Consider the following 25,971-nt stretch of genomic DNA (forward strand, 5'->3'; position numbering starts at 1 on the left):
AGTAGTTCATTCCATAAATGTTTTAGCAACTCTTTTATGTCAAAATCTGCTTCAGATTCAGAGAGAGAGGAAGAAGCACAATGCCTGCTTCAGCATCCAAGTCTGGCGGAAGTCAGTCGCCTGGGCCGAGGGCCGCCAGGCGTAGGTGGCACTGGAAGCAGCGAGGACTCCTCAGTAGCTCCTCAACAGCTCACAGTCTACAATAGACTTAACTGCTTGAAATCATCTCCCGGTCCCTCATTACCTATACGATGAAATTCAAGCTCCGTAGCACAATCTAGAGGCCCTTCCCTAGTTTAGAGGTTGCCTTCCTCACCAGCTTCAACTGCCTCTCCTTCCTCCCTGGAACTCGCCAGGCTAGCGAATCCAGAGCAAATCTGTGCTTTCCCTAAAATGTCTTTCTCTCCCAGCCAACTAGGCCTTAGATTTTAGGCCTGTCTGGTACCTCAGAAGTACCTACTCAGGTCAAACAACCCTGCCTCACTTAGTGACCTCTGAAGAGTTACCGTGCTGCCTCGTCATTACCTACAGATAGGCCCGTTTTCTCTGGACCAGTGTAGTGACGAGGAGGGTTTCTAGAACAGCTGGGTTTGAAGCATGGCTCCATATCCTGGATCTAGGGCTGCTTCTATAACCTGTTTCTCTTTCCTTGTTTGTAAAGTGGAGGTGATAGTAGTACCTCTCCTCACAGGACTGCATTATGTTAAATGATACATGTATGGAATTTATGTGTACATATTACACAGGTAACAATAACAACCGACGGTGATATCACAACAAGCCCTGCTCAAACTATGTCAAGTGATTTAACTATTGATCTTCACAATAGCCCTGTGAAGCTGATGCTGTTTATCATCAACATTCTCATTGTGCAAATGAGGAAACCGAGTCACAGAGGACCTGAGTGACTTTCCAAGGTCACCCTGCCGGTCAGGAATGGTGCAAGGAATTGAACCCAAGCTGTCTGGTTGCAGAGATTACACTATGCTGTGGTGCCTCTCCGGAGGAGCTCTGGAAACGCCATTGTCTTCATCAACAAGAACAGATCTCAGGCCAATGTCTACTGCACAGAGGAAATGCAAGTACTCAAATAGCTGTGCACCGAGGATGATCTTCCTATCTCTCCGGCTCTCGTACTAAACTTCTAGCAGCCCATCTGCTTCCAGTCTGCTGACTTAAGCTGAGAAACCACCGCCCCCCCCACCCCACCCCCACCACAGAATGTTGCCTCTTAATCACTCTTACTGCACACACATCTTCTGGAAGGTTCATAGGCAGGTTAGTTTGCTCAGCATGTAGTAACTGAGCACCCACCGAGGGCACAATCAGAATGGTGGAAATTGGAATTCCTATGGCTTTCCATGCAGTGAAGCCTCCTGAAGAGACCCCTGAACTGCAAGCAGGCAGATGGCCAGCGAGAGATGTGGGTCCTAACTGGTGCTCAAAAATAATCTGCCACTTTTCCGTTTACCCTTTTCATTCATTCATTTTTAAAAAGATTTTATTTATTCATGAGAGGCACAGAGACACAAGCAGAGGGAGAAGTAGGCTCCTCACAGGGAGCCCGATGTGGGACTCGATCCCAGGACCCTGAGATCACAACCTGAGCTGAAGGTGGATGCTCAACTGCTGAGCTACCCAGGTGTCTCTCAGTCATTCATTCTTATAGCAAATGAGTATTGAGTACACACTCAGTGTCACACTCATAGGCGTAGAGACACAGCATTTAGTAAGGCAAACACTGTTCCTGGTCTCCTGGGTTTTTCAGTCTCATGAGATAACAACCAAGTAAGTATTTTCAGAGAATTTCTAAGAAGAAACAAAGCAGGATGATGTAATAGGGTTACTTGGAGATTATGGGTCGCTACAGGAGATCTCTTTCAAGAGGTAACCCTGGAATGGGACCTGAATGGATAGAAAGAATATGCACATGTAAAGCTGGAGACAGAATGTTCTCCATGGAGAGAGTATGTGTGAAGGCTCTGGAGTGTGAGCAAGCTTGATGTGTTCCAGAAATGGGACCAGGGTGACTGGAGCTTGGGGTGAGGGAGGAGCGGTAGTCGGTTTGCCTTTGGTTAAGTCATTTCCTGTCTTTGAGGTTCAATTTTTTCATCCGCAAAATGGGGGTAAATTTGTGTGTTAGTGTCTAGTTTGGGCAGAAAGCACCCTAGGTATTTCAAGCAGAAGGAATTTAACACAGGGCAATATTTACAGAGATGTTGCAAGGGCAGGAGAAGCAAGGGGACAATGAGGACGCCCACAGCCTCGTAAGTAGAGGGAACAGCTGTGGCCCAAAGACTGGAGGAGCAAAAGAAAATGTAGTGTTTCCCAGAACCAGGATCCTCGCTTGCTTGAGCAGAAGCTGAGAGCCACACTCCTGGGGATGCTGCTGACACAGCTGCTGTCACCACTGTGGCCTGTGGTGCCACAGAATCCTGGACTGGGGTGGCTTCTCCCTCCTTCCTGTCGTCTGAACCTCTGCCAATGCCTCCTATAAGCAGAGTCACCTGATAGGGGAGTCTGGGAAATGTGGTTTGCAGGCTTCCAGTCCAAGCTGCAGAGAAGAGTCTAAAAAGGCAAGTGTGCAATGAAAGCAGCAGACACCACTCACACCTGCTACCATGCACAGCTATTTTGGGGAGGAGAAACGAGTGTGTGTTCAACAAATTACGCCTGCTCGTATGCTTCTTGGCACATAGTAGGCATCCGAGGAGGCAAACAAAGACATTTTTGTATAATGTTTTTTACACAAAGGTTTGTACTTACAATGTTTTTTAAGATTTTATTTATTTATTCATGAGAGACACAGAGAGGCAGAGACACAGGCAGAGGGAGAAGCAGGCCCGATGCAGAAATCAACCCCAGGACTCCAGGATCACAACCTGAGCCAAAGGCAGAGGCTCAACCACTGAGCTCCCCAGGCGTCCCCCAATACCTAGTCCTTAACAGCTTCCAGAGATGTTGCTTGTATCTTTCTTATGTGTCTTTTGTGGATAACCCAGACATAGGCAAATGTATACATCTACTAACAATGGCTGTTTTCTTTTACTCATGGGGCACACGCTGTACACACACGGCTCTGTGACTTGTTTTCAGTTCACTGCATCTTGGAGATCACTCTGTGCACACGCTGGGCTTAACAGTGCTTGGCATCCCGTGTTTGGGTATGCCATGATTCTATTAGCCAGCCTCCCAGTAGTCTTTTACTGTTTCAAAGAGGGCTGCAATACGTGTGCTTGCACAACTTCCTGGTGCCCGTGTGCAAACCTTCCTGTGGGATAATTTCCTAAAAACAACTTGCTGGGTCAAAGGTATGGGGTGCTCATTGCTTTGGTAAATCTCCCCGAATGGCCCTGTACTCCCACCAGCAGGGTCTATTTTCCCACAGCTTCACCAGCAGTTTTCACAACATCCCTACCGAGACCTGGACATACAGAGACAGAGATGAGCGTCCCTGTTGCTCAGAGCCATGCCCTGTCTAGCTCCTGACCCCCAGACTCCATGAGCAGACAAAAATGGCTGTTGTCGTATGCTACTGTGTTTTGAGGTGGCATGTGACATGGTGGCACACGACGGGAACAAGCTCTCCTAAAATCCTATCCTGGCGAATGCTCTCTCCTCCATGAGACAAAAGCTGGCCTACCAGTGCTCACTGGAGCAGAAGCCCAGTCATTACCCAGTGGCAACCAGCCAGTGTCCTTCCAGGACGCTCCTGGGGCCTCCATCCTCCCACCTATCAGCACTCCACCTCAGACACAGAAAAGGCCCTGGTCTGTGTACAAACCGCAGTACTAAGGAAACACAAGCAGGTGCCTGTGAAGATCAACCAGTTGCCACGGTTTCCCGACACGAGTCTGGGAAAGGCACAGATTGCCCCTACTTTATCTTCATGCCCTCCTCGCTGAAGACCCATCACCGTCAGCATGAGTAGTGAGGCCGCTCAGCAGTCCTAGAGATTCGTGCGAGGTGTGTTACTCAGTTACGTGTCACCAGACCCTTGCTGAGTACCTGCTCCATGCCAGGTTGTGCAAAAACCTGGGTGACAGAGGAGGATGTCGACAAGGTCCCTGCCTTTCCTTAGCCCACTTGGCCAGCCCCGGATCCAGGGCTGAGGGGTTAGCGAAGGGTAATATGGGAGTCCCAGTTTCAATATGAGGAACTCCTGGACAAACTAGGCCAACATGGTTTGATGATAATAGTGCCTTTTTATAGTTCATTTTATAGCAGGCGCCTCCCTCAGGAGCGTGAAGCAGGGGAGACACTTACTCATAGGTCAGTGGCACAAGCTGGCTGGGGTTGGGGACCCGCAGGGGAAGTAGAGTGATTTTGGAGCTTCACGGGACATTAAAACACAGTCTCCAATCATTTGCTGGGGCTGCCGGAACAAAGTCCCACAGACTGGGGGGCCTAAGCAACAGACATTTCTCTTTTCATGATTTTAGGAGCTAGAAGTTTGAGATCACGTGCTAGGGGGCTGGTTTCTCTGAGGCCTCTCTCCTTGGCCTGCAGATAGCCGCATTCTCGCTGTGTCCTCACATGTCTCCCTGTGTACACACACAACCCTGGTGTCTCCTTGTGTGTCCAGACTCCTCTAACGAAGTCTTCGGTCAGGTTGGATCAGGAGCCTCCCATCTGACCTCATTTCATCCTACTCACCTCTTTAAAGACTACCTCCAAATACAGCCACATTCTGAGATACTGGACTTCATCATACGAATTTTGGAGGGACACAACTCTGCCCAGAGCCCCGTTGCCCAGTTTGAACCATGGCCACCAAATGTAGAAAGCCTCTGTGCTCTGTGATGGTGACCATCGCCAACATCCAGCCTAAAAGGAGTTGGAGATCAGAGGACAGATTGATTTGAGACAAGGACATGTGGGGTGACCACACTTGCTCTGGGTCCCCTAGGTTGGGAAGCTGCGCTGACAACCAAGGGGGTAGGACTTGGAGAGAGGGCCAAGCTGGTGCTTGGGCCAGGTACATTCCCCACCTGGACAGGAGGAGATGGGAGAAGGGATCTGACACCATTTTAAATGCTGTCCTGCCCCAGGGAATGCCTGGAGAGATGAGGGGACCCCACCGAGAGGATGGGTCACCATATCCCTAGGGGTTCAAAGAAGAACCGGAGAGCCAGCTATCACAGGAAGTGGAATTAGAAGTGCCTGGCCATGGGATGCCTGGGTGACTCAGCGGTTTGGTGACTGCCTTCGGCCCAGGGCGTGATCCTGGAGTCCCAGGATCGAGTCCCACATCAGGCTCCCTGTGTGGAGCCTGCTTCTCCCTCTTCCTGTGTCTCTCTCTGCCTCTCTCTCTCTCTCTGTCTCTCATGAATAAATAAATAAAATCTTAAAAAAAAAAAGTGCCTGGCCATAGGCCTCTGCAGGAAGCACAAACGTGACCATCAAATGTCGTATGTAAACAGATGCTTGAACCCCCATGCTCTCAGCAGCAATAATACACAATCACCAAAAGATGGAAAAACCCAAATGTCCATCCATGGATGAGCAGATAAACAAAACAGGGTCCATCCACACAATGGAACATTACTTGGCCATAAAAAATGAAGTACTGACACGTGCTACGACATGGATAACGTTGACAATACGCTGAGTGAAAGACGCTACACTGTATGATTCCATGTATGTGAAATGCCCACATCGACAAATCTACAGAGACATAAAGTAGATTTGTAGTTGCGGGAGACAGGAGAGGAGTGTTGGGGGAGGCAGATGAATCAGACTGCTAATGTGCCAGGTTTCTTTTGGGGATGAAGAAAATGTTTTGGAATTATGTAGAGGTGATGATTGGCATTTGTACCAGATCTTTAGGCCACTCTTAATATTGCTCTTTGAATGGGTTCACTCTTTGAACTCTGAAATATATTTATTTAAAGGAGAAACTCTGTATGACTATCTGAATCGAATCCCTGTATTGCATGTAGGATCCTGCAAAAATAAATACAATGAAAAGAAACCCCAAAAAAGGTTATTAAATTCTGGTAAGATGTCACTCCCCTAAAGCTCCCAGGAAAAAGAAAGCACTTGCCCTCGAGGTGAGGGGTTGCCATTTACTCTGGGCTCTGCACCGCCCAGGATCATCTTGCCCGCCAGCGGCCTCTGAAGAAAGATTGCCTCACACTCTGAGTAAGGAGGACTCCCCAAATCCCAGTGGGGGGCATGGGGGATTTTTTTCTCTGTCTCTCCATCCAGGCCTGAAAACACAGGCTCCTTGTTCATACTCCCGGAACCTGCAAATGGACTGGGTAGCTCCTCACACAGAGAGGGGCTTGGGGACACTCTGTGAAATGTCCAGGCCCAGGAGGTGGGAGATCTGGGTTTGAGTCCCGACTCCAGCACCAAGCCAACTAGGGGACTTCACTGTTCATTCATTCAACAAATATGTTCCAGTCACTGTGCCGCAGCCGGGGTTTAGCAGTGAGCACAAGTGTAGTCCAGCTTTGGGGGCTTTTATTTCAGTGACAAGAGTTGGTCAACAAGCAAGAAAACTCCAAGGAGTGATAAAGGACCAGAATAAGATGGGGCAGCGAGGTAAAGAGTGCCCAGGGAGGCAACGTTAGATGGAGATGTCAAGACAGGCAGCACCCACCTTTCCTCTTGCCTAGAATATGGCTGTGATACCTGGAGGTAAGAAGGGAGGTAAGAAGCCATTTTGTGACCATGAAACAACAAGCAGGAGGACAACAGCCAACATACTAAGGAGATGCAGAAGGAGGATGAAAAGAGCCTGGGCCTTCAGTGACATCATAGTACCGCCACACAAGCCCTGGACCTTCATCCTCTGGACTTTGTAATACATAGGACCAATGAAATGCCACTGAGAGTTGGGTTTTCCTAGCAGCTGAACATCTGTCTAATTAAAACCGATCTAAGTGACAAGGAAGGTGAAATTATGGTAATATTGGAGGAAGACAATTCCAGAAGGTGGGAACAGAAGTGCAAAGGCCTGAGGCAGGAACACGCTTGAGGGAGTTGAAGACCAGAAACCGGGTCAGTACTGCTGAAGTGTAACGAACCTGAGGGACATGGGCGAGCAGGGACTACTTCAGGTCCCTCGGCTTGGACCCTTCATGCAGGGGGAGGGCACTGGAGCGTTTGGAGCAGGACAAAGCCATGGTCTGAGGTTTTAGGAAGATCTTTCTGGCTACTGTGTGAAGAGCAGCCCAGAGGGCACGAGAGAGCTGCCGGGAGACCAGAAGATCAGGTGAGGGGCAGGGCCCTAGCCTAGGCTGGCTGCAGGGGAGATGGAATCTGGGGGCCATGTATAGACACACATGTGCACACGCACCTCAACACATAGGGCCCTCTTCCACCCAGACAGACCCCAGTTGGAGTCCTGACCCTGCCACTGTCAGCTGTGGACTCTGGGACAGAGTGAACACCTCACACTTACCCATTTCTCGATCTTGCTCCCCCTGTTCTGTTCCAGGACACCTAGGATCTGCCCCAACCTCCTAAGCCGCCTTCCTACACCCAACCTTCACCTTGCAATCCTCTGTCCACACTCCAGCCACCATAATTCCTTTATTTTTTTTATTTTTTTTCCATAATTCCTTTAAAACAAATACGAACATGGCACTTTTCTGCTTACGAGCCATCGATGAGTCCCTATAAGCCTCAGTCACAAGTCTAAATGCTGACCGGGCCTGTGTGTGTGTGTGTGTGTGTGTGTGTGTGTGTGTGTGTGTGTGTTAAGCCGATGTGAGTCTAACAAATAGACCGGACAATGCTTCAGAGATGAGAGGCAATGCTGGGTTCTCCCTCCCAGCAGTCTGCCACTTCCTGAAGGTGAGGGAGAGGTGGGGTAGGGGAGACACCATCCTCTGAAAGCCTCTGTGCACTTCTGCTGCCCATTAATGACCAGGGACACTGGGAGATGCCATCTGTCTAGGAAGGACAGGAAATGGAGTTTTGGTGACTTACTGAGTCCCTGCAACAATCTGTCCTCTGACAACCAAATAGCAGTGCTCTGCCTTCTTCACAGGCACCCTCACCAGACGGACACCCCCCCACACACACCCCATTCCTGTTTGAGGTCCTCTGTCTCTTAGAGATGCAGCATGTTCCTCACCAGCAGCAGCCAGGGAGCTAGAAGGAAAATCCAAATGACTGCCCACTCCAAGCCAGAATGAAATGGTGGGACGGGCACAGGATCAAAGTTGGTGAAACTCTCATCAGAAGAAGGGAGAGCAGGAGCATGGGTCCCAGGTGGCTGCACTGGGCCAGCGACAACGGGATCCTGAGAGGCAGGTGTTGTGGGGCCTGGACTCCACTCTCTGGGAGGACTGTACTCACGTCCTGTTTCCTCCATGACCACCTCTGAGGAGGGCTCTGCACACTTTCTGCAGCTGGCCCACATGGGCCTGGCTTTGGGGCGAGGCCACCGGTTCTTGGCTTTGTTGGCCGCATAATTCCCTCTGAAATTTAGGGACCTTCCCTGTCAGGAAGTTCTGGAGGACTGAGCCTGACACTCTTGCCTAATGTGGCTTTCAAGAGGCTCCATCTCTTTGCTTTCTAATGACTTGTCTGTCTCTGCCTCAGTTTACTGATGCTTAACCTCCCAAGCAGCTCAGACAACTAGCTGGCGGGCCCAGCAGATCCTGCGTCTGATCTTGCCGGGCAGCCAAGGCTTTGTCTACAGAATCGAGACAGTTGTGATGGGCCGCTGCTGCTTCAAACATTTTCAGTTCGAGTCCCTGCTAGTTGTGGCCGGTAGCAGTTGCCTTCGCCAGCACTGGGGGTGGGAGTGGGGGTGGTGTACCCCTGCCTACCGTCTGCAGGCCATCTCCTCTGTTGCACACCCCTTCCTCACCCCTTGCTGCAAACTGAAGGAGGCACCAGCTCACGTTGCTGTCAGCTTGTCTCGGATTGCTCTGGGAGCCGCAGGCTTAGTAGGAGCCTGCTCTGCATCTTTCCCTACGCGGCGTGGATCTCCAACTTTCCACTCTGCAGTATCTATGTCCGTGTCCCCCGCCGCCTCACCGCCAAGACAGCGCTACAAATACCAGATTTTAAGGAACAGAAGCACCCTAGAGTTAGTGCACTGTCTGTTGTAACATACATACCCCCAAAGGCAGAATGCTTAAAACATTGTAGGCCTGGATTCCTCGCTCATGGAACAAGCCAAAAGAAGGGTTTGTTTTTGGCAGGGGGTTGTGTCCATGCCGCAGCTCAGGGACCTGTGTTCCTTACCAGTAGATTCACAACCCCCAGAGCCTTGCCATGGACAGCACCCAGCAGTGGATGGGAAAGACGGGGCCCAGAAACAGCCCACCTCACTTTTATACATGTTCCATTGGCAAGGACTCAGACCCGGGGCACGCCAGCTGTGAGGAGGCTGCTAGTTCCAGCTGTGCGTCCATGAGTGGCAACAGCTACGGCTGTGGGCAGCCTCTACACACCTCAAGGCTCCCCATCACCTGGCTCTGCTCTCCTCTCCACGCTTGTTTCCTGACTCTCTTGCTTTCAGACACATGCAAGGTCAAGAGGTGCCGTCAGCTGCCTCACTGCTGGGCCTTCACTTGTGCTGTGTAGTCTACCCAGAGCTTTCGTTCCCATTACTGTTCCATCCACTTATCTACCTGTCCATCTGTCTGTCCATTGATCCAACAAGTATAGTTGAGCTTTAAATCTGTGCCAGGCACTGATCTGATCTGGGGATATTGAAATGAGCAAAATGGAAAACGAACAAACTACTGCCTTCATGGGGCTTGTACTCTAGCAGTGAGATGCAGACAACACATAATAAATAAGCTAACATAAATCCATTAGATAATATGTAAGAAGAAAGCAAAGATTAAAAAACTAGAGCAGAGTAAGGGAATCAGGAGGGGTGGGTAGCAACTTAAAGGCAGGGTGGGATCTGGGAAAGGCGACCTCAGTGAGTAGTGATAGTTGGGTACACACCTGAAGGAGGCCATGGAGGGAGACCCAAGGATGACTGGGAGAAGAGCATCCTGCGCTGATAGAACAGCACGTGTAAAGGCTCTGGGGTGGAGGTGACCTCACGGGTATGAGGAACAGCAGGAAGGCCTGTGTGGCTAGAGTGGTGTGAGCTGAGGTCAGAGGCCATGAGGACCATTTCATATGGGGCCTGTGTGCTGATTCCCATTAAAAGCCCACCTACCTTTTAGCTTTCAATCTAGATATTCCTTCCTCAAGAGAGCCTTCCAGGGCCCTCTGCATTGGGGTGGGCGCCTTGCCTGTGTACACCAGTAGCCCTGTCACAGTCTTCTTACTGGGTGCAGGGTCCCCTGAAGATGGAGCTCCATCTGCCTTGGTCACCCCTATATCTTCACTGAATACATAATGGGTACTGCACGGGGCAATGGGATTGGCCTTCTGAACTGCAGGGTCTCCACACGTAGGAGGAAGACTCTCCCTTCACAGCCAGCTTGGGAAATTTGAATGACCTAGTTCATACCTTTAATTGGCCTGTTGGTCTTAGCAGATAAAACACTGGTAAATTCTTTTCTCCCCGACTCTCCTTATTCTAAATTCCAGAATAACCATGGAGAGGCTTATTCACATTCCATTTCAGCATCTTTCCACATCTAACATGTGACTTCATCGTGAAGTGCCTTTTTTTTTGTTCTTTTAAAGATTTTATTCATTTATTCATGAGAGACACACAGAGAGAGGCAGAGACACAGGCAGAGGGAGAAGCAGGCTCCACACAAGGAGCCCTACATGGGACTCGATCCCGGGACCCCAGGATCACACCCTCGGCTGAAGGCAGCGCCAAACCGCTGAGCCACTCGGGCTGCCCGTGAAGTGCCTTTTGATAGAATCCTCTTGAAGGATCCTCCTCTGACCTCATGTGTTCCACCCTCTCCCTAATTCAGAAGATTGCTGAATCTCACCCACAGATCTCCCACCCAAACCTGATTCACGGCCTGCAAGTGTCCCCTTTCACCTACGACAAGCTCAGGACACCCCAGCCCGTGACGCACCAGCATCATGAAGACTGAGTGCCTCCAAACATGAGTTGCCATTCCAACAGCCATTCTGGGTCGGTCTGGCATCGGGAGCAGTCATTCTCGATCATGCTGGCCAGCTTCAGCCATTGGTGTAGACAGATGGGCATGACATCAGATGTCCTGCCCCTAGATGGCAGGAATATCTCATCCCGACTACTTGTCTGGGGGCATCCACGGATCACACCGGGAAGAGATGCCTGCAAGCCACACTCCGCAGAGCCCTTAGCAGTGGCTGCCCGTTCGCTTCTGCCCGAGGAGGGCAGTGGCACGAGGCTAGGAGACGGTGCGGGCAAGTTTCTGGACCTGGTGGTGTTTTCAGTGGCCATGGCAGCAGCGATGGGTGGGCACATGCACTCCAGGCTTTATCCAGGCAGCGAGGTCCTAGCAGAGGCCCAGTGATCATGGCTTGCTGTGACACTGTGCCCCCACTCGTGTCACAGCAGCTTCCTGCACTTCCCAACGTTTGGGTCACCTTCTTGTGCTTGCCCTTCTGCTCCTTCCTACAGTTTGGTAACCAGTCCCCTGCACTAAATCCCATTTGTAGCACCTGGTGCAGTTTGCATTTTCCTAACTCTACAGGAACCCATGTAATTCTGGGTCAGAGCGACGGCCTCCAAGGGAACAGTCCCTCGAACACAGGCACCAGGCTTGCTTGTGTGATCTGACTGGGCTGGGGCAGTCATGACCTCACTGCCCCCTGGGGTCAGGGGAGACCCTGGAGGTTCACAGCACTCCGTGGTGGCAAGATTGCTACTTAACATCTCCCCTAGTTTCAGGGAGGGGTGTTGGGGGTGGAGGTGCCTCCTGAAGCCACAGCTCAGAGACCCATTGGCTGCTGTCCCCAGTCACCGGACAGACGACAGACAGCTCCAAATGCTGCCCTGAGGGCTGGATGCGGGGCTGCAGCGGGGTCAGCAGAACGGAAGCTGTAGACTTGGCTCCAGAGCATCCTTGGCAGCCAGGAAAGCCCCTCTCTGATGTCCTGTGGCTGCAGGACTGAGGCAACCAGCGAGGTGTGGGTCCTGGTGCTCTGCAGCCTAGTGACGACCTCCCCGCCCCATTCTGGGCCTCAGTTTCTCCATCTGTGAAGTAGGCCTAAGAACTGGAATCTCATGGCAGTGCCATGAGAAGCCAGACAAGATCTCGAAAGGCCTGGTGACCGCAGTGCCGTGTTCTCCTGTCGTTTGGGGTAGCGCCGTCATCTTGAGTGTAAACTAGGAAATTCCCCATGCAGGGGTCCCCCTCCCTGGGCCACGGCCTGGGGGGTAGGGAGGGGGACACTCACACACTGTGGCCACATGGCCCTCAAGCACAGGGCACAGCCTCCTGCCCCCCCCCCCCCCCCCGCCCAGGCCTACATGGGAGCCTGCATCTCTCCACTGCACCAGAAGCCCCAAGGGAAGGCTCTTTAGTGGGGAGAGGAGCAGGTCTAAGGGCAACAGCTGAGACCAGATGGGACAGGACATCACAGCCTCTTCCTGGCAAACCTCATTCCCCTGCTTTGCGGGCTGCATGCTGAGAGCATCGCTGCAGCCTCGGGGGGGGGAGCTGCAACAAGGGAAAGGATGGCCAAGTCCCCAGACCCTGATGCCACCGCTGTCCAGCTGGGAGACCTCAGCCAGGCCCTGGGGCCCATCAGAGCCTCGCCTTCCTGACCAGGAAATGGGGGCTTTGCTGCCAGGGACAGGGGATGGAAGAGCAGAGGGTGCCTGCCAAGCCTGCCTTCTCCCCTCCTTACTCATGCCCATGGCTCCTGACCCTGAACTTCTCTCTTCCTCAGGAAAGGGGGGGGCCAGTGATCAGACCGGCGCAGGGACATTGGGGGTAGAGGACAGAGCACCATGGTGTGGGGGGAACGGCCCCCTGGCCTGAGCACCCCTGCGCCACTTCTGGAAGCCAGAGCACTAGGTCACACCTTTTATTGAAATGTATGCCATGCAATCTGTTGAGGAGTTTGAGAAGTAACAACGGGAGCAGGTCTGAAGACCAGCCTTGGCCCAGGCGCCACCTGGAACAGGTCCTGAGTAGGAAAGGCACATGAGTTACCACCTATTTTGACTGGGCAAGAGAAGGAAACCCACAAAGCAAGATGTGGCAGGAGAATGCAGGGCCTTTGGGGCACTCTGCTGGAAGAGGGGCCAGTTGTGGGATCCCCGAGCATTCCCCTGCCCCTGTGGGTGGCCCACGTGACCTGCCTGTGGAGGAAGGGCTCCTGGAGCATCCAGGGACGGTAGGGGTGAGGCTGGACTGCCAGGCAGAGTAGCACCAGGGGGTGGGGAGGCCGGTGGAGGTGGGCTGGGGGCTCTGGGGCCTTGAGAGGGCAGGCTGTTGCTGCCCTGAGGCCCTGCTGGAGATTTAGGGCCAGGCTGACCACTGCAGTGGGGTCAGCAATACTTTAAGGCAGCCGGGAGGTGGGCAGGCTCCAGGGTGTTCCTGCAGGAACTGGGGACCAGCCATTCCCCAGCCCAGGGCTGATACCAGTCCCCCAAGACCCTGCGTGTCTCCTGGTTCAAGTAGTAAGTGTTTTGTGTGTCTGCCAGCCAGGTATGGCACGTCACCTGCGGTAAGAACACAGGTGGACACATTGAGGACCAGGACAGGCCTGCTCTCTCCGTGCCACATGGCTCTCTGTTCCCGTAAACCCTGCTTGCCCTGGGGACCTCTCTGGGGTCCCTGTGCTACTGCTTGTAGGGCACCCTCCCATGGATGGCCTGGGAGGGCGCTGGGGCCCAGTACCCTCCCGGAGCTGGTTCCCATCATTCTGCAGGCCACGGGTTTCTGAGCTACTGCGGAGTTTTCATGACTGAGTCTGTGTTTGACCTTGGGAAGGCATGTGTGGGTGGGGAGTGGGAAAGGAAGGGGACTCATAATCCCACTGCCCCAGGAGCCAGAGGGAGAAGGCCCAGACCCCAGACTGGCCCATCTGTCTACGCTCAGGCCAACAACCCCCTTTCTTTGAGCTGTGCCAGGGAGGGGACACCCCCAGCTTGGAGGGAACTCAGCAACAGAACCTACTTGTGCCAGTTATTCCTGGCCAGGGACTCCCAGCACAGTGGAGGCCCAGGGGCTTCTCTGGCTCCTCAGAATAGCCCTTTGCAAACAGAACTGAGGAGCATGGTGGGAAGGTGAGAGGTACCCCCAGCCCTTGGGGAGGAGAATTCTTAGAGGCCAGAGCAGGGTTGGGAGCTAGCACATGGGAGTGGGGATGCTGAAGACACTGCCTCTCTGGGGGCTCTGGGGCTCAGGGACCCCCCCCCACACACACACACACAAACAGGTAGGCTGTCAGGCGTCCTGATCTAAGTGTTCCTGCCGCTGGGTGGGAAGGTGTCTGTGCAAACATCTGAGATGGGCGGCCAAGCTGGCCTGGTGGTTGTGGTGAGCTTGGTGCCGAAACCCAGAGGGAAGAGGTGAGTGGAAAGGCAACCCAAGCCAAGGCCTGTTACAGCGAAGCAGAGAAAAGGAGGGGTCGCCAGCCCCATCACACATGCTTCCCCAAGCCCACCCCAGCCGGAGGCCTGGAGGGGCCATGCTACCCCAAGCGCTGTGCTGTTAACTTTTGTCTCAGCCCTACAGGGGCTCTGCCTTCAGCGTCTCCCTCCAGCCCCACAGGGAGGGAGGCATGGACTTGATTCTTGTGGGAAGTAGGGCACAGGTGGTCAGGACCCCGAGCCCTACCCAGCTCATAAGGCCTGCAGGACAGAGGGTGCCAGTGTGCACCTCCAGGGCGATTACCAAGGAAGTTGGTCTGGGATCCCAGCCAGGCAACAGAACATGCCCAGCCGTAAGCGTGCCATGAAAGAAAGATGCTCTGATGTCCAATGTCCACAAAGGAAATCCCCTCCACAGAAACGTTCCTTCCCCTTGGATAGTGAGGACAGTTTTCTGAGGACACTTTGCCTCCCTCCCACCTAAGCTCCAAAGGGTCCTCTTTGAGAAAGCCCACCCACAGGGCAGCCAAGAGGCCAGCAAAGGGAGGGCGGCTGCCAGTGCTCGGGCCACCTACGGGGCTGGCTGCAGGCTGCGGGGAGACAGGACAGCCACAGGGGACAGGGCCGCGATGTGTTGCAGAGCTGACAGACAATGGCAAGGAGTTAAGGACATGGGTGCCAAGGACAGAACACCCAGCGCCCCCTCCACCTGCCACTCCACTGATGCACAGCCCTGCAGTGTCCCGTGTGTGTGAGCTTTTGTGTGTCTGTGCGTGTGTATGTGTGCTCACGTGTGCACAGTTGAGCCATGGTGGGAGCCCAGTCTGTGCGTCCCAGGCTTTGCACATGAAGGAGGGCCACCCCTCGCCTTGGCCTGCCCCTCAGAGCCTGGGGCATGTGTGTCGGAGGAGGAGGAGGAGAAGGGGCCGCACTAGTGGCAGCCGTGGCTTGGTGCTACGCCCCCGGGAGGTTGGCACACGAGGTTTCTTATTGCTCCTCTGCACTCAGGGAAGCCCCTCGTCATCTGCATGAAGGACAGAGCCCTAGGTGGCAGCAGAGGGGGCCCCAAATCAGCCCTCCTGCCCATCACAGAGCAGGAAGAGCAGGTGGCACCCGGACTGGCCACAGGGATGACCCCAGCCGCCTTGCAGACCCGGCTGCGGGCCCTTGCGAGAAGCCAGCCGGTGTCTGCCAAGGGGGAGCTGCCAGGAGCTCGGCCGCCTGGCCTCCCCTGCTCCACGGGAGCTGGACTACGGCCCATCGTCGGCCAGTGGCCTCCCAGGGCCACCGACGAAGTATCCTTACAAAAATAACTCTGAGTCTGTCCCCGGTGGGGACCAGGTTTCCTGAGAGCACGCGGAGGGCCGGGCAAAGGCCGCGAGGAGAGGTCTGGCGTGGAGGCTCCTGCCCCATGGGGCCGGGGTTACGGCTGCAGGCGCTCCAGGTACTGCGGCAGGGGGTTCTCCTTGACGTACTTCTGGATGTACCAGCACGTGAGATGGGCCTTCAGGTCCTCCTCCACTACAAAGTCCAGAGCAGCCTGGCGGCCGGGGCAGAGAGAGAAGCCGTCAGTGCCTGCCGCCCGAGCCCAGCCCCCACACCTCCCAGCCTGGTCCCTCAGAGGGCGGGAGCTGGCTGCACCGGCCAAGGGTCCTATCTGGCCAGCGACGGGAGGAGGGAGGTGCTGCCGCCACCCTCCTTTCACAGTGGGGGAAACTGAGGCAGAAAGCTTTGGCAAAATTGCCCGAGGCCACATGATACTGAGGCAGATAAACAAGGATGGGGCTCCCGAGGCCCTGGGAGGGCAGGTTGCACACAGCAGCCAGGGAACCGAGTAGCAAGGGGCCGCAGCCCTGTGCATCTGGCACAGCATCAGGTGGGCATGAAACCAAAGAACCCCTGACCCCATGCCACGTCCTGCCTGTCCCACTCCCCACCTGCGAGGCCTGGCACCCAGCACACCCTCCCATCTGATCTCACCGCCTCTGCACTCACAAGGCACCTGCTGCCTATGGCTCCTTTTCTCTCATCTTCATGTGGCCACTCATTTGATGCCTGGTCCTGGAACCTCACCCTCTGGCTGGGTGAGGGGCGCCTGTGGCTCCCACAACCCCCAGGGCTCCCTACACCTAGCAGAGGTCAGTGTGGGCATTTTAGGGCTCCTGAAGCCGACCATGGGGGGGGAGCAATGAGGGTGCCAGCAGGTGGCGCTCCTCACACCCGTGGCTGTTCTCAGGAAGGTGCTCAGGCCCTGGAGAGCAAGGGTGTGCCCAGTGCACCCCCTGCCCTCCGGCACCTTGCAGGATGCCTGCACACAGCTGGTGTTTAATAAACGTCTGCTACAACAAAGTGGAGGACAGCCTGGGTAGGGTTGGCTGGTCTGATGAGAGGGGCGCAGCATGTACCGAGCGCCTACCAGGGACCCTGTGCTTACGTGTCGGCCAGTCTGAACCTCCAGCTCCACACGCCCGAGCAGGCCCTGCTGCGTCTCACCATCCACACCCCACCTTGGGGCTCACACCCTGAGACCCTCGAGAGACAAGATTCCAGTCTATTCTCCCGTTCCACGGAAAAAGAAACTCAAGGCCCCAGAAGGCGGCAGTCAGAGGCCACACAGCAAGCACCTCCATGCCCTCAGCAGGCGGGGCTCAGGGGAGCCCCAGACAGGGCCTGCGGTGGGTCCCATGGCCAGCCAGGGCTCCCCAGCTCCATGGCCCACCTCCCCTCTCCCCAGGTCAGTGACTCTCTGAATTCCCACAGAGGCAACCTGGGACAGCCCCCCAGAGCAGTGCAGAGGCTGATCCCATGTAAAGGAAGAAGATCACTTTGTCTTCCAGACATGGGCATGAGCTGCTGGTCCTGGTGGCAGTGGCTGCTTCAGGGCAGAGGGCAGCAGAGCAACAGAGGCTCAAGGCGGGGGTGGAGGTGGCTAGAGCAGGCCCGGGAGGAACACGGGCCTGGTGCAGCCCTCAGAGGCATGAGTGGAAGGCCATTCTCTGTTCTGGGCTGTACTTCCCTGCATTAAGCCCAAACCTGCTCTGCAGCCAGCCTTGGCTGGAGGCGCTATGGGGATGGAGGGCCTCAGGGGCAGGGAATGGGACACAAGTCACGTACTTGGACCTTCGCTTATCTACTCACTCACTAAAGGTTTACTGAGCACCTATGAATTATATTCTGGCCCCCAGGGCTCTGGTTTAGCTGAACGAGAGGACGGTGCCCCCTCCCCACCCTCCACCCTCTGCCCGCGGTACCTTAGCAAGGTGCTTGGCAATGCCACGCCCGCGGTAGGCGTCGGGGACCTCGGTGTGCTGCAGGTCCACGATCCGCTTGCCCACGTACTCGTAGAGCAGGACGGCCCGGTCGTGACATCCTGTGGAGGGTGGAGAACAGGTGAGGCCCTGGAGGCTCTTGGGGCTTAATCAGGCAAACGGAGGGCTAGGGATGCGGAACCTGAGTGCTGGAGTTGGACTCTGAATGACCTCCCTGTGCCTCAGTTTCCTTACCCATAAAGTGGGGATATAATAAAGCATTCCTCACAGTGTTTAGAAGATTAAAGGAGTCATCTCTACAAGATGCTGGGAGCACTGCCTAGAGTACACTGAGCCCCACATGAGCCTTTGCGGTGTTCATCATTCTCCACACGCCCCCAGCCGTCTGCCCACTCATCCACCCACCCCGCCACCCACTACCTAGCTGTCTTCTCTGTCCATCCGTCCCTGTATCCATCCGTTCCACCTGACAGATGTTTACTGAGCCCCAGGCACTGTTTCTGGTACTGAGACTCAGCTACAAACAAGCCAAACAAAGAGCCTTGCCCTCCTGGAACGGACTAAAAGGGGAGACAGAATAAACAAGAAAAGCAAGTCAATGTGTAGTGTGGCCAGGGGTGGGGCAGGGGCGGAGGGAGTGCTGGGTAGAGAGAGGAAGGAGAAGGAGTCAGTCACAGGATGTCTGGGGAATCGTGTTTTGGCAGAAGGAACAGCCAATGCAAAGGCTCCGAGGCAGCGGGGGTCTGGTGTGTTTGAGGGACAGTGAGGAGGCTGGGGTGGCCAGAGCAGTGTGGGCAAAGGGGAGGGTGGGGGGTGAGGAGGGCGGGGACGTGACAGGAGCAGGTCCGGCAGAGCCTTTAAATCCCTGTGAGCTGGGAACCATAGGAGGGTCCTCGGCAGGGGAGGGGCAGGAGGTGACTCATGACTTCAGGGATCCTTCTGGCCGCTGCGAGAGGGGACCCGGGCAGGAACAGGGAGACCAATGAGACGGCGGCCGCCCCAGCCAGGTGAGTTAGGACGGACCAAGGCTGTGGCCAGGTGGAGGCAGGGGTGCGGGAAGGCACCGGGCTCTGCCGGTGGTGTGAGGGCGTAGCTGGCAGGCCATGCCTGTGACCTGGACATGGTAAGTGAGAGAAAGACAGGGTGAGGACAACTCCATGGTCTATAATTTCAGAAAGTGTACGAAGGAAAGAAAAAAGCAGGTTGGGGGCGAGATGGGGCCATGTAGCCCAAGGCAGTCCCAGGGATCCTCCAAGAAAACCTCTGAGTTGAGGTGGTGGCCGAGGGAGGGACAGACAGGACAGGGTCAACGGCAAGGCCCTGAGGTTAGAAAACACAATTCACTGGCTCTAAAAGAGAGCATGGAGATGCCAAGCGTCTTTTTAGAATCTTTAAAGATTTTTTTACATTATTTTTTTATTTATGAGAAACACACGGGGGTGGGGGTGGGCAGAGACACAGGCAGAGGGAGAAGCAGGCTCCATGCAGGGAGCCCGACATGGGACTCAATCCCGGGTCTCCAGGATCACGCCCTGGGCTGAAGGCAGCACTAAACTGCCGAGCCGCCGAGCCACCGGGGCTGCCCTAAAATCTTTAAAGCCAACGGTCTTTCATGTGCTTGAATTTAAAGCATCCTAGAGAATGCGTCCCTAACTGCTGCCTGGGCTCCCAGCCCCTGGCGAGTGTGGAAGGCTGACAGGCCAAGAGATCTCAATGACCAGACCAGCATCTCACAGCAAGCCAGACGCTACAGGACGCTCCAGTCCCAGGTGGGCGGCTTTCTGCCCCTTCCCGGAGCTCCAGCGGAGCCATGTGGCCAGGGTCCGGCCATGGCCTCCTCTGCCACCTGCCCCAGCTGGCCCCCTGCACCATGGGACTTGGTTCTTGGCTCCTGCCTCTGTCCCAGGGAGTGAATTCACCTCACCCAGTACAGGAGGGCAGAGATCAGGAGGCTATTTTGGGCCTGAGCTGGTCACCAGTCACTGACGGAGCTGCTGCCTGCATGCCCAGGCCACTGAAGTACCCCCAAACTCATGGAGGGCTGACTGTGTTAGGCAGGGTTCTGAGTGCTGTGCATGCAGCTGTGAAGAAAACTGACTACACCTTCCTTCATGGAGGAAAACAGATAATACTGTGATAATAATCGAAACCTGAAGGTGATAAGCTGGAATACAGCAGAGAAGGGGGGAGGGTTGCCATCTTAGAATCTACAGGGAGGCCTCTTTTGAGCAAAGACCTGGAGAAGGTGAATGATCCAAAAGGAGATGTGGAGGATGAGCTGTCCAGGTGGCAAGAACAGCATGTGCAAAGGCCCTGAGGTGGAATGTTCAAGGATCAGTGAGTGGGCAGGGCTGAACCTGAATGAGGGAGGGAGAGCAGTAGGAAGCCACGCAGGGGTCCTGGCTGGCCTTCCGGGAGACGAAAGAAAGCTCACCCCTATGGGGCGCTGCAACAGGCAGTCCTGTGCTCAGCTCTCTCCATACACTATGCCTTACCACAATCTTACAAAGTGGGTGAGATTCTTACAGCCCTGTTTACAGATGGGGAAATGGAGACTCTGAGAGGCAGTCACACAGCCCGGCAGCATGTGGGGCTGAGCTCACTTTGAATTTTCTGGCTGTAAGAGGTACTTAAAGGCCATCTGGGTCACCAGGGTGGGCGTAGGCTACGTGTGAGTGAAAAGCTCTATAATGAACCCTCCCACCAGCCAGGCCACAGCATTCTAGGCTGAGGAGCCAGACCCCTATTGCACAGTCCTGGGGCACCTGCTCTGTGGCCCAGCACCTCGGGTTAGTGGGGCAGCGCAGGTCACCTTGTCCCAACCCCCCTACCTGATACAGCCTGATCCCCCTCACCTACCAAACTGCCCTGGAGAGCCCTAGGACATGGCCATCCTCCCGTGACTCAGGCCAAGATCCTCAAGGTCCTCTGTGCCTGGCCTTCATCTCAGACCCTGATCTGACCCTTGAATAGGTCCACGGACATGATCTTCACAACGTGCCTGCAATCTGGCCACTGCTCACATCTCCGCAGGCACTCCCTTCTGGCTGCCTTGTCGGCTTCCCTGCATCCACCCACTGGATCCCGCATGTCCTCTGTCGGGGCCCCGGGCCAGCCACACTGGCCTTGCTGTTCCTCAAGCTCGCCCAGCTCCTGACCTGCCCCAGTCTTTGCCAAGCTGTCCTTGTCACCTGCTCAGGCCCCAGACCCTTCTCTGGGCGGGGTTTGGTGAGCTGCCAAGAACTCCCAGCTCCTAGCAAGGGGGTTGGTACTGGCCATTGGGGGCCTCCGGACCAAGCAGAGTCCTGGTTCCTCCTCCCACCTGCCAGGGAAGACAATTTCTCAGTGACTGCTTCTCCTGATAACTTCCCCGGGGACTTTGGGGCTGAGTTGGGGCTGGGTGGAGGGTACCAGAGTGGAGAAACTCAGGGCAGGGCCTTCACTAGTGGAGCAGCTTTAACTGTTCTCAAAACTAGTTACAGTTCATGATCTCAAGGTGATTCTGAGGTCCAGGAGGGTGTAGCAAGTGTCCTAGGAGGGACAGGTAAGTGCTTGGGACACAGAGGTGTCAGGACTGGCTGGCCTGAGGTCACTCGGCAGAGCTGGGACTGGAAGTCAGGGCTTACCCTGCCCCAGGGTTGGGGATCAGGGAGCATGCAGAAAGCACCAGGATTCTAGGACCCAGATGACCTTCCTCCCTGCAACACGTGGGACACTCAGCCCTGGCTGGGAGGTCAGAGCTAAGGCCAAGGAGGGACTTCCCAGGGACAGGGGCTCAGTGCTGCCTTAGATGCCTACTGGCTATGTGCCCTGGTGTCCCCACCTATGACATACAGGGCCTTCGGTCTTGCTGCCTCCTCCACTTGGAGTGCTCTGTCTGATGGAGCTCTCCCTTCTTGCCTCCTTTAGGTCTTTAAGTAACTGGCACGTTCCCAGAGTGGCCCCCCTGGACCCTGGATTCTAGGCAGCAGCCTTTGCCTAACCAGGCCCTTGCCTTCTAGGACACTTGACACTTCACATATTGTCTACTGCCCGTCTAGACTGTCAGCCTACCAGTACTCAGCACCTAGAACAATGTTTGGTACACAGTAGGCACTCAATAACAGCCTGTGTGAGGGATCCCAGTTCTCCCACCTCTGAGTACAAGACCCTGAGCAAGCCAGTCACTTCCCTGTATCTAGGGATCCTCATCTATAAAACAGGAAGAGCAGTTTCCCCTCACCCCCCCCCCCCCCCCCCCCCCCCCCGCCACATGCCCAGAACCCGCCCGGGACGCAAGGACTCGGATGCAGTGGCTCAGCCTCTGCCATCGCCCACAAGCGGAGCTCGCTAGAAACTCATTGGTACAGCTCTGCCAGGGGGATGGCCCCAGAGGCTGCTCTGGCTCTCAGGCTGAGCATTCATCTCCCTCGGTAGGCACCCTGAGCTAGTCTCCAGGGCCTGCCCTGCTGTTCGGGGGGCTCTATGGCAGGACGTTACCCTCTGCAGCTGAGGAAAGGCCCAGGCCCAGACATGGATGCTCTCACCCTACTACTCCCCATATACACAGCCAGACCCCCCTCCCAGGCTGGACAGAAGCTGGTGGCCTCCCACTGCTCCCTGGGCTTGGCTGGGGAGCCCCAGTCCATGATGGAGTTAGCCATTCAGGGAAGGGCAGGAGACAAGGTTAGAAAAACGGCTAGGCACATCCAGCCTTGACCATTGCCAATCCTGGAGGGGTGTCCTTTGGCTGGACTGATTGGCAACAAAAAGGAAAACCCCAAACTTTCTGACTGTACAGAGGAACCTCCTGAGCCCCTAGGGAAACACAGGCCTCCCTGGAACCTCAGAAAAGAAGCTGTGAAAAGCCACAAGGACCCTCCACACAAGTGGCCAACTGGAGTGTCAAGGTCACCTGGACCACAGTGAGCACCACAGTGGTGGAAGAACCTGCGTCCACACGGAAAGAACACGGTGCCTGGTCAGTCGGGCCTGGGCTTGAGCTCTGGCACTTTGGGGGGTCACTCCTCCCCTACCGTTCAAAACTCAGTTTACTCATCCGTAACGTGGGGTGAGAATGCCCACATGAAGGGGATGTTGTAGCAGGGATGCGGTCCGTCCTTGTCCCTGCCCCAGCCCCTCCTGACTTCCCGTGCAAGTACAGGCTGGATAAGCCCAGCTCCAGGGCTCACACTAGGGGGGATCCTATCCCAGCTCTGCCCTAACTCACTGCCTGACCTTAGGCGAGCCTCTCCCTTCGCCGAGCCTCTGTCTTCCCTTGTCAGAAATGGGCACAATGGCCTCTGAGGGCCCTTCTGGCTTGGACACTGCCGCAGGGGGGCCCAGCTGGGATGGAAGAAAAAGTTATTAATGCAGAGAGGGGGTGCATAGAGAGCTCCTGATCCTAGATCTTATCATTCTATTTTCTGTCCCCTCAGACCTCTTAGCCAGGAGGGGGCACAGGCTAGTAAGTGGTGGAAACTTTCTTTACAGGAAATGAAGACTTTGCTTTCTGGTTTTCAAAACCACCATCAGTAGAGCAGCACTTGCTCTGCCAGGGCTATTCTAAGGCTTCTTTACTCTCATTATTACAGCATTTTGTCCCTCCAACCAGGGCTCAGGTGTGCACTGGTGTCACTCCCATTGTAGAGATGGAGAAACCGGGGCACACAGAGTGGAGGTCACTTGGCCAAAGTCTCAGAGCCAACGGACCGATGGTGACACCTTCCCCTCTATCGCACCCCCCCCCCCGCCCCCCGTGAAGCAGACACCCCTCTCTCCCTCACCCCAGGTCTGCCCAGGAGATGCCCCCAACCCGGGTGCAGAAAAGCTAAAGTTCCCAGGGGCGGCCAGAAGCCGTGTGGCCACCAGGGAGAGGCAGGAGGTCACGGTGGACTCACTCTCCAGGACTCCCACAACAGCCCCCAGGGGGTGTCCAACACCGGGACACGGCGGCGCTGGAGCAGGTGCGGGTCCCCTGCGGCCTGAAGCTGGGTGCTGGCGGCGGAGGACCCGGGCCGGCCCTGCTTGGACCTCTGCCTGCCCCGGGGCCCCCTCCCCCCACCCCTGCCCCGCGAGCCGGCCGCGCCCCCGCCTCGCCCGCGGGCACAGCGCGTGGCCTGCTCCCGGAGCGCGGGGCGGAGCGGGAGCGGAGCGGGGCCCCGCGGAGGCCACCCCGCGGCGCGCGCTCGCGACGCCCCTCCCGGGCCCGGGGCCGAGGGCGCGCGCCCCAGCTAGGGGGCGGCCTCGGCGGGCCCCGCTCGCTCGCAGACAAAAGGCGGGGGCGGGCCGGACGCCGCGTTACCGTTGAGCCGGACGGTGAACTGGCGGCGCCGGCGGTCGTGCTCCACGCGGATGGGGCAGCCCTGCTCCAGCGCGCCCAGCGGCACGGCGGCCGCCGAGTGCGCCATCTGCGCGCGGGGCAGCGCCGGCAGCGGCCGCCGGGACCCTCGGGCCGAGCCGGCTCGGCGGGGCCGGACGCGCGGAGAGGTGCGCGGGCCCGCGGCGGGGCGGCGGCGGCGGCGGCGGGGGGGGGGGGGGGGCCGCGGGACGGCCGGGGGACCGCAGGCGGCGGCGCAGAAACTGACACTCGGCGGCGGCCGCGGCGGCGGCAGCAACAAAAAAAGGAGGGGGGCCAGGAAATCAGCTGTGAGGTCACGTGCGGCGCGCGGCCAATGGGCACGCGGCCTTTCTGTTTTGATACATTCCACTCGACTCTTAAAGGGGCCGAGCGCCTCCCTGGCCGCGTGCCACTCGTCCCTCCAAACAAAACAACGCGAGCCGCGTCCGCCCCGGGGACGCTGTGCCCTCTTGCGTTGGACCCGCGAGCCACTTGGGCCCCCTACACGGACCCCTTCTCAAGAACATGAAACGACCTATATACGGGGATCTCTAATCCTCCCCTCGAAGCCACCAGTTATTAAGCACTTGCTGTGTGCGCAGCGGGTGCGGGGCAAAGCCCTGGTAAGCTACACCTGCGCTCAGTGAACATTTTTTTTTTTTAATGGTCTAAAATAAACTCTTTTAATTGCACATTTGCGTCTCCGGTCATCTGTGGGGTGAGAAACCCCCCTCCTCATTCCCAATCCCAGCTACATGGGTACAATCTGAGGTCATGGTCCGGCTGTCGGTGAAGGGGTGAAGGTGGGTGCAGGGTTGGCTCAGGGATCCGCACCAGTCCGTACCTGTCTCTTCAGGGCAGGGGGCTCAGAGAGCTCAGACCGTGGTCGTACTTGCACTGCTTCAGGGCCTCGCCGAAGCCCTCACACAGGGACAGGTCACTCTGAGTGGTGGAGCAGTCCAGGAACTGCCTGACCTCTAGGCGCAGGGCCCCATCTGCAGGGGCTGGGGCCCAGTGCGGGTGGGGGCCTGCTGAGCGGCGGGCTGGGCGGGCTCCGAGCTGCCCCCGCTGAAGGCTCCGGTCGGGGCGCTGCCCACGACATGCCCCACAGCCGAGCCCACCGCCACCCCGGCTGCCGTGGACGCCATCTGCGCCATCAGGCCGGGCTGGCCCGACGGGGCGGCGGGGGCGCGGGCGGGGGCGCAGAGGGCGCGGCGGCGCGGCTGCGGGCAAGGCGTAGGGTTAGTCCCCGCCGCCCCCCCCTCAGTGAACATTCTTATCACGAGCCTGGAAAATAGTTCTGCTTGACTCTAGTTTACAGATAAGGAATAGAGGCCCAAGGCACACAGCTGCAATTCATAAGCAGCAGGGGGACGGTTGATGTTGCAGATGCGGCACCTATACGCAGGTGTGACTGTGAGGAGGGTCAAACCTGAGAAGCCTTGTTTGGGGTAGCCCATAGGGCGATAGGGCGGATGGTGAAATGCCGCCTCACCCCAAAAGAGGCAGAAGTGTAGGAGGGAGCTTTGGAGATCCTGGGATCCACCCCACAGATGGGGAAACTGAGCTCCAGAAAGAGAGCAGAGACTTTCTCAACAACTCACAGGACCGTGGGGGTGGGGGTGGGGGTGGGGTGTTGGCAGGCTTCTTTTCCAAAAGGGGACTTGACCAGCCTTCCCCCAACACTCGTCTGATTCACACCCAAAGCAGCGCCCCCTCCCACCACTGCTGCTTAGGAAACATGACTACAGGTTACCTTTTACTAGTTTGTTAAGATGTAAGCTTGAGGTTCATTCCCACGTGACCACTACCCAACTCACAGTAGAGAATACTTGAGGTTCCCTCATTCCCTTCCAATCACTGTCCTTGACTGCTTTGACTCTCCCAGAACTTCACATAATCATACAGTAGGCACTTTTTAGTGTCCAGTATCTTTTGCTCAACATTTTATGTAG

At 56.1% G+C, this 25,971-nt stretch overlaps 1 protein-coding gene, 1 long non-coding RNA gene and 1 pseudogene across 3 annotated transcripts; all 3 read right to left on the reverse strand.

The window, feature by feature from the left end:
- Positions 1-2,107: 2,107 nt before the first annotated feature.
- On the reverse strand, positions 2,108-10,435 carry LOC112647223 (uncharacterized). Of its 2 annotated transcripts, XR_007410485.1 has the most exons (4): positions 10,145-10,435; positions 9,925-10,058; positions 7,035-9,013; positions 2,108-6,639 (listed from the first exon to the last, which is right to left on the reverse strand). It is a non-coding gene; the product is annotated as an uncharacterized LOC112647223 (long non-coding RNA). The 2 variants fall into 2 exon arrangements; XR_007410484.1 differs by lacking the exon at positions 9,925-10,058.
- Positions 10,436-12,900: 2,465 nt separating this feature from the next.
- NATD1 (N-acetyltransferase domain containing 1) lies at positions 12,901-24,138 on the reverse strand. Its single transcript, XM_025428102.3, has 3 exons — positions 23,981-24,138; positions 17,680-17,798; positions 12,901-15,968 (listed from the first exon to the last, which is right to left on the reverse strand). The coding sequence occupies exons 1-3, from the start codon at positions 24,084-24,086 to the stop codon at positions 15,852-15,854; spliced, it is 342 nt and encodes a 113-aa protein (XP_025283887.1). The 5' UTR covers positions 24,087-24,138; the 3' UTR covers positions 12,901-15,851.
- LOC112647575 (coiled-coil-helix-coiled-coil-helix domain-containing protein 10, mitochondrial-like) lies at positions 12,901-25,476 on the reverse strand (annotated as a pseudogene).
- Positions 25,477-25,971: the final 495 nt, after the last annotated feature.

Source organism: Canis lupus, chromosome 5 (assembly GCF_003254725.2).
Source record: "Canis lupus dingo isolate Sandy chromosome 5, ASM325472v2, whole genome shotgun sequence".
Lineage (NCBI taxonomy): Eukaryota > Metazoa > Chordata > Mammalia > Carnivora > Canidae > Canis > Canis lupus.

What these genes read in the sequence shown, in the direction of transcription:
- NATD1 (XM_025428102.3), bottom strand. Translation starts at nt 24,086, where the DNA reads ATGGCGCACTCGGCGGCCGCCGTGCCGCTGGGCGCGCTGGAGCAGGGC. An exon ending in GTTCACCGTCCGGCTCAACG is followed by an intron (nt 17,799 to 23,980) that starts GTAACGCGGCGT and finishes CACCCTCCACAG; the next exon opens with GATGTCACGACCGGGCCGTC. An exon ending in TTGCCAAGCACCTTGCTAAG is followed by an intron (nt 15,969 to 17,679) that starts GTACCGCGGGCA and finishes CCCGGCCGCCAG; the next exon opens with GCTGCTCTGGACTTTGTAGT.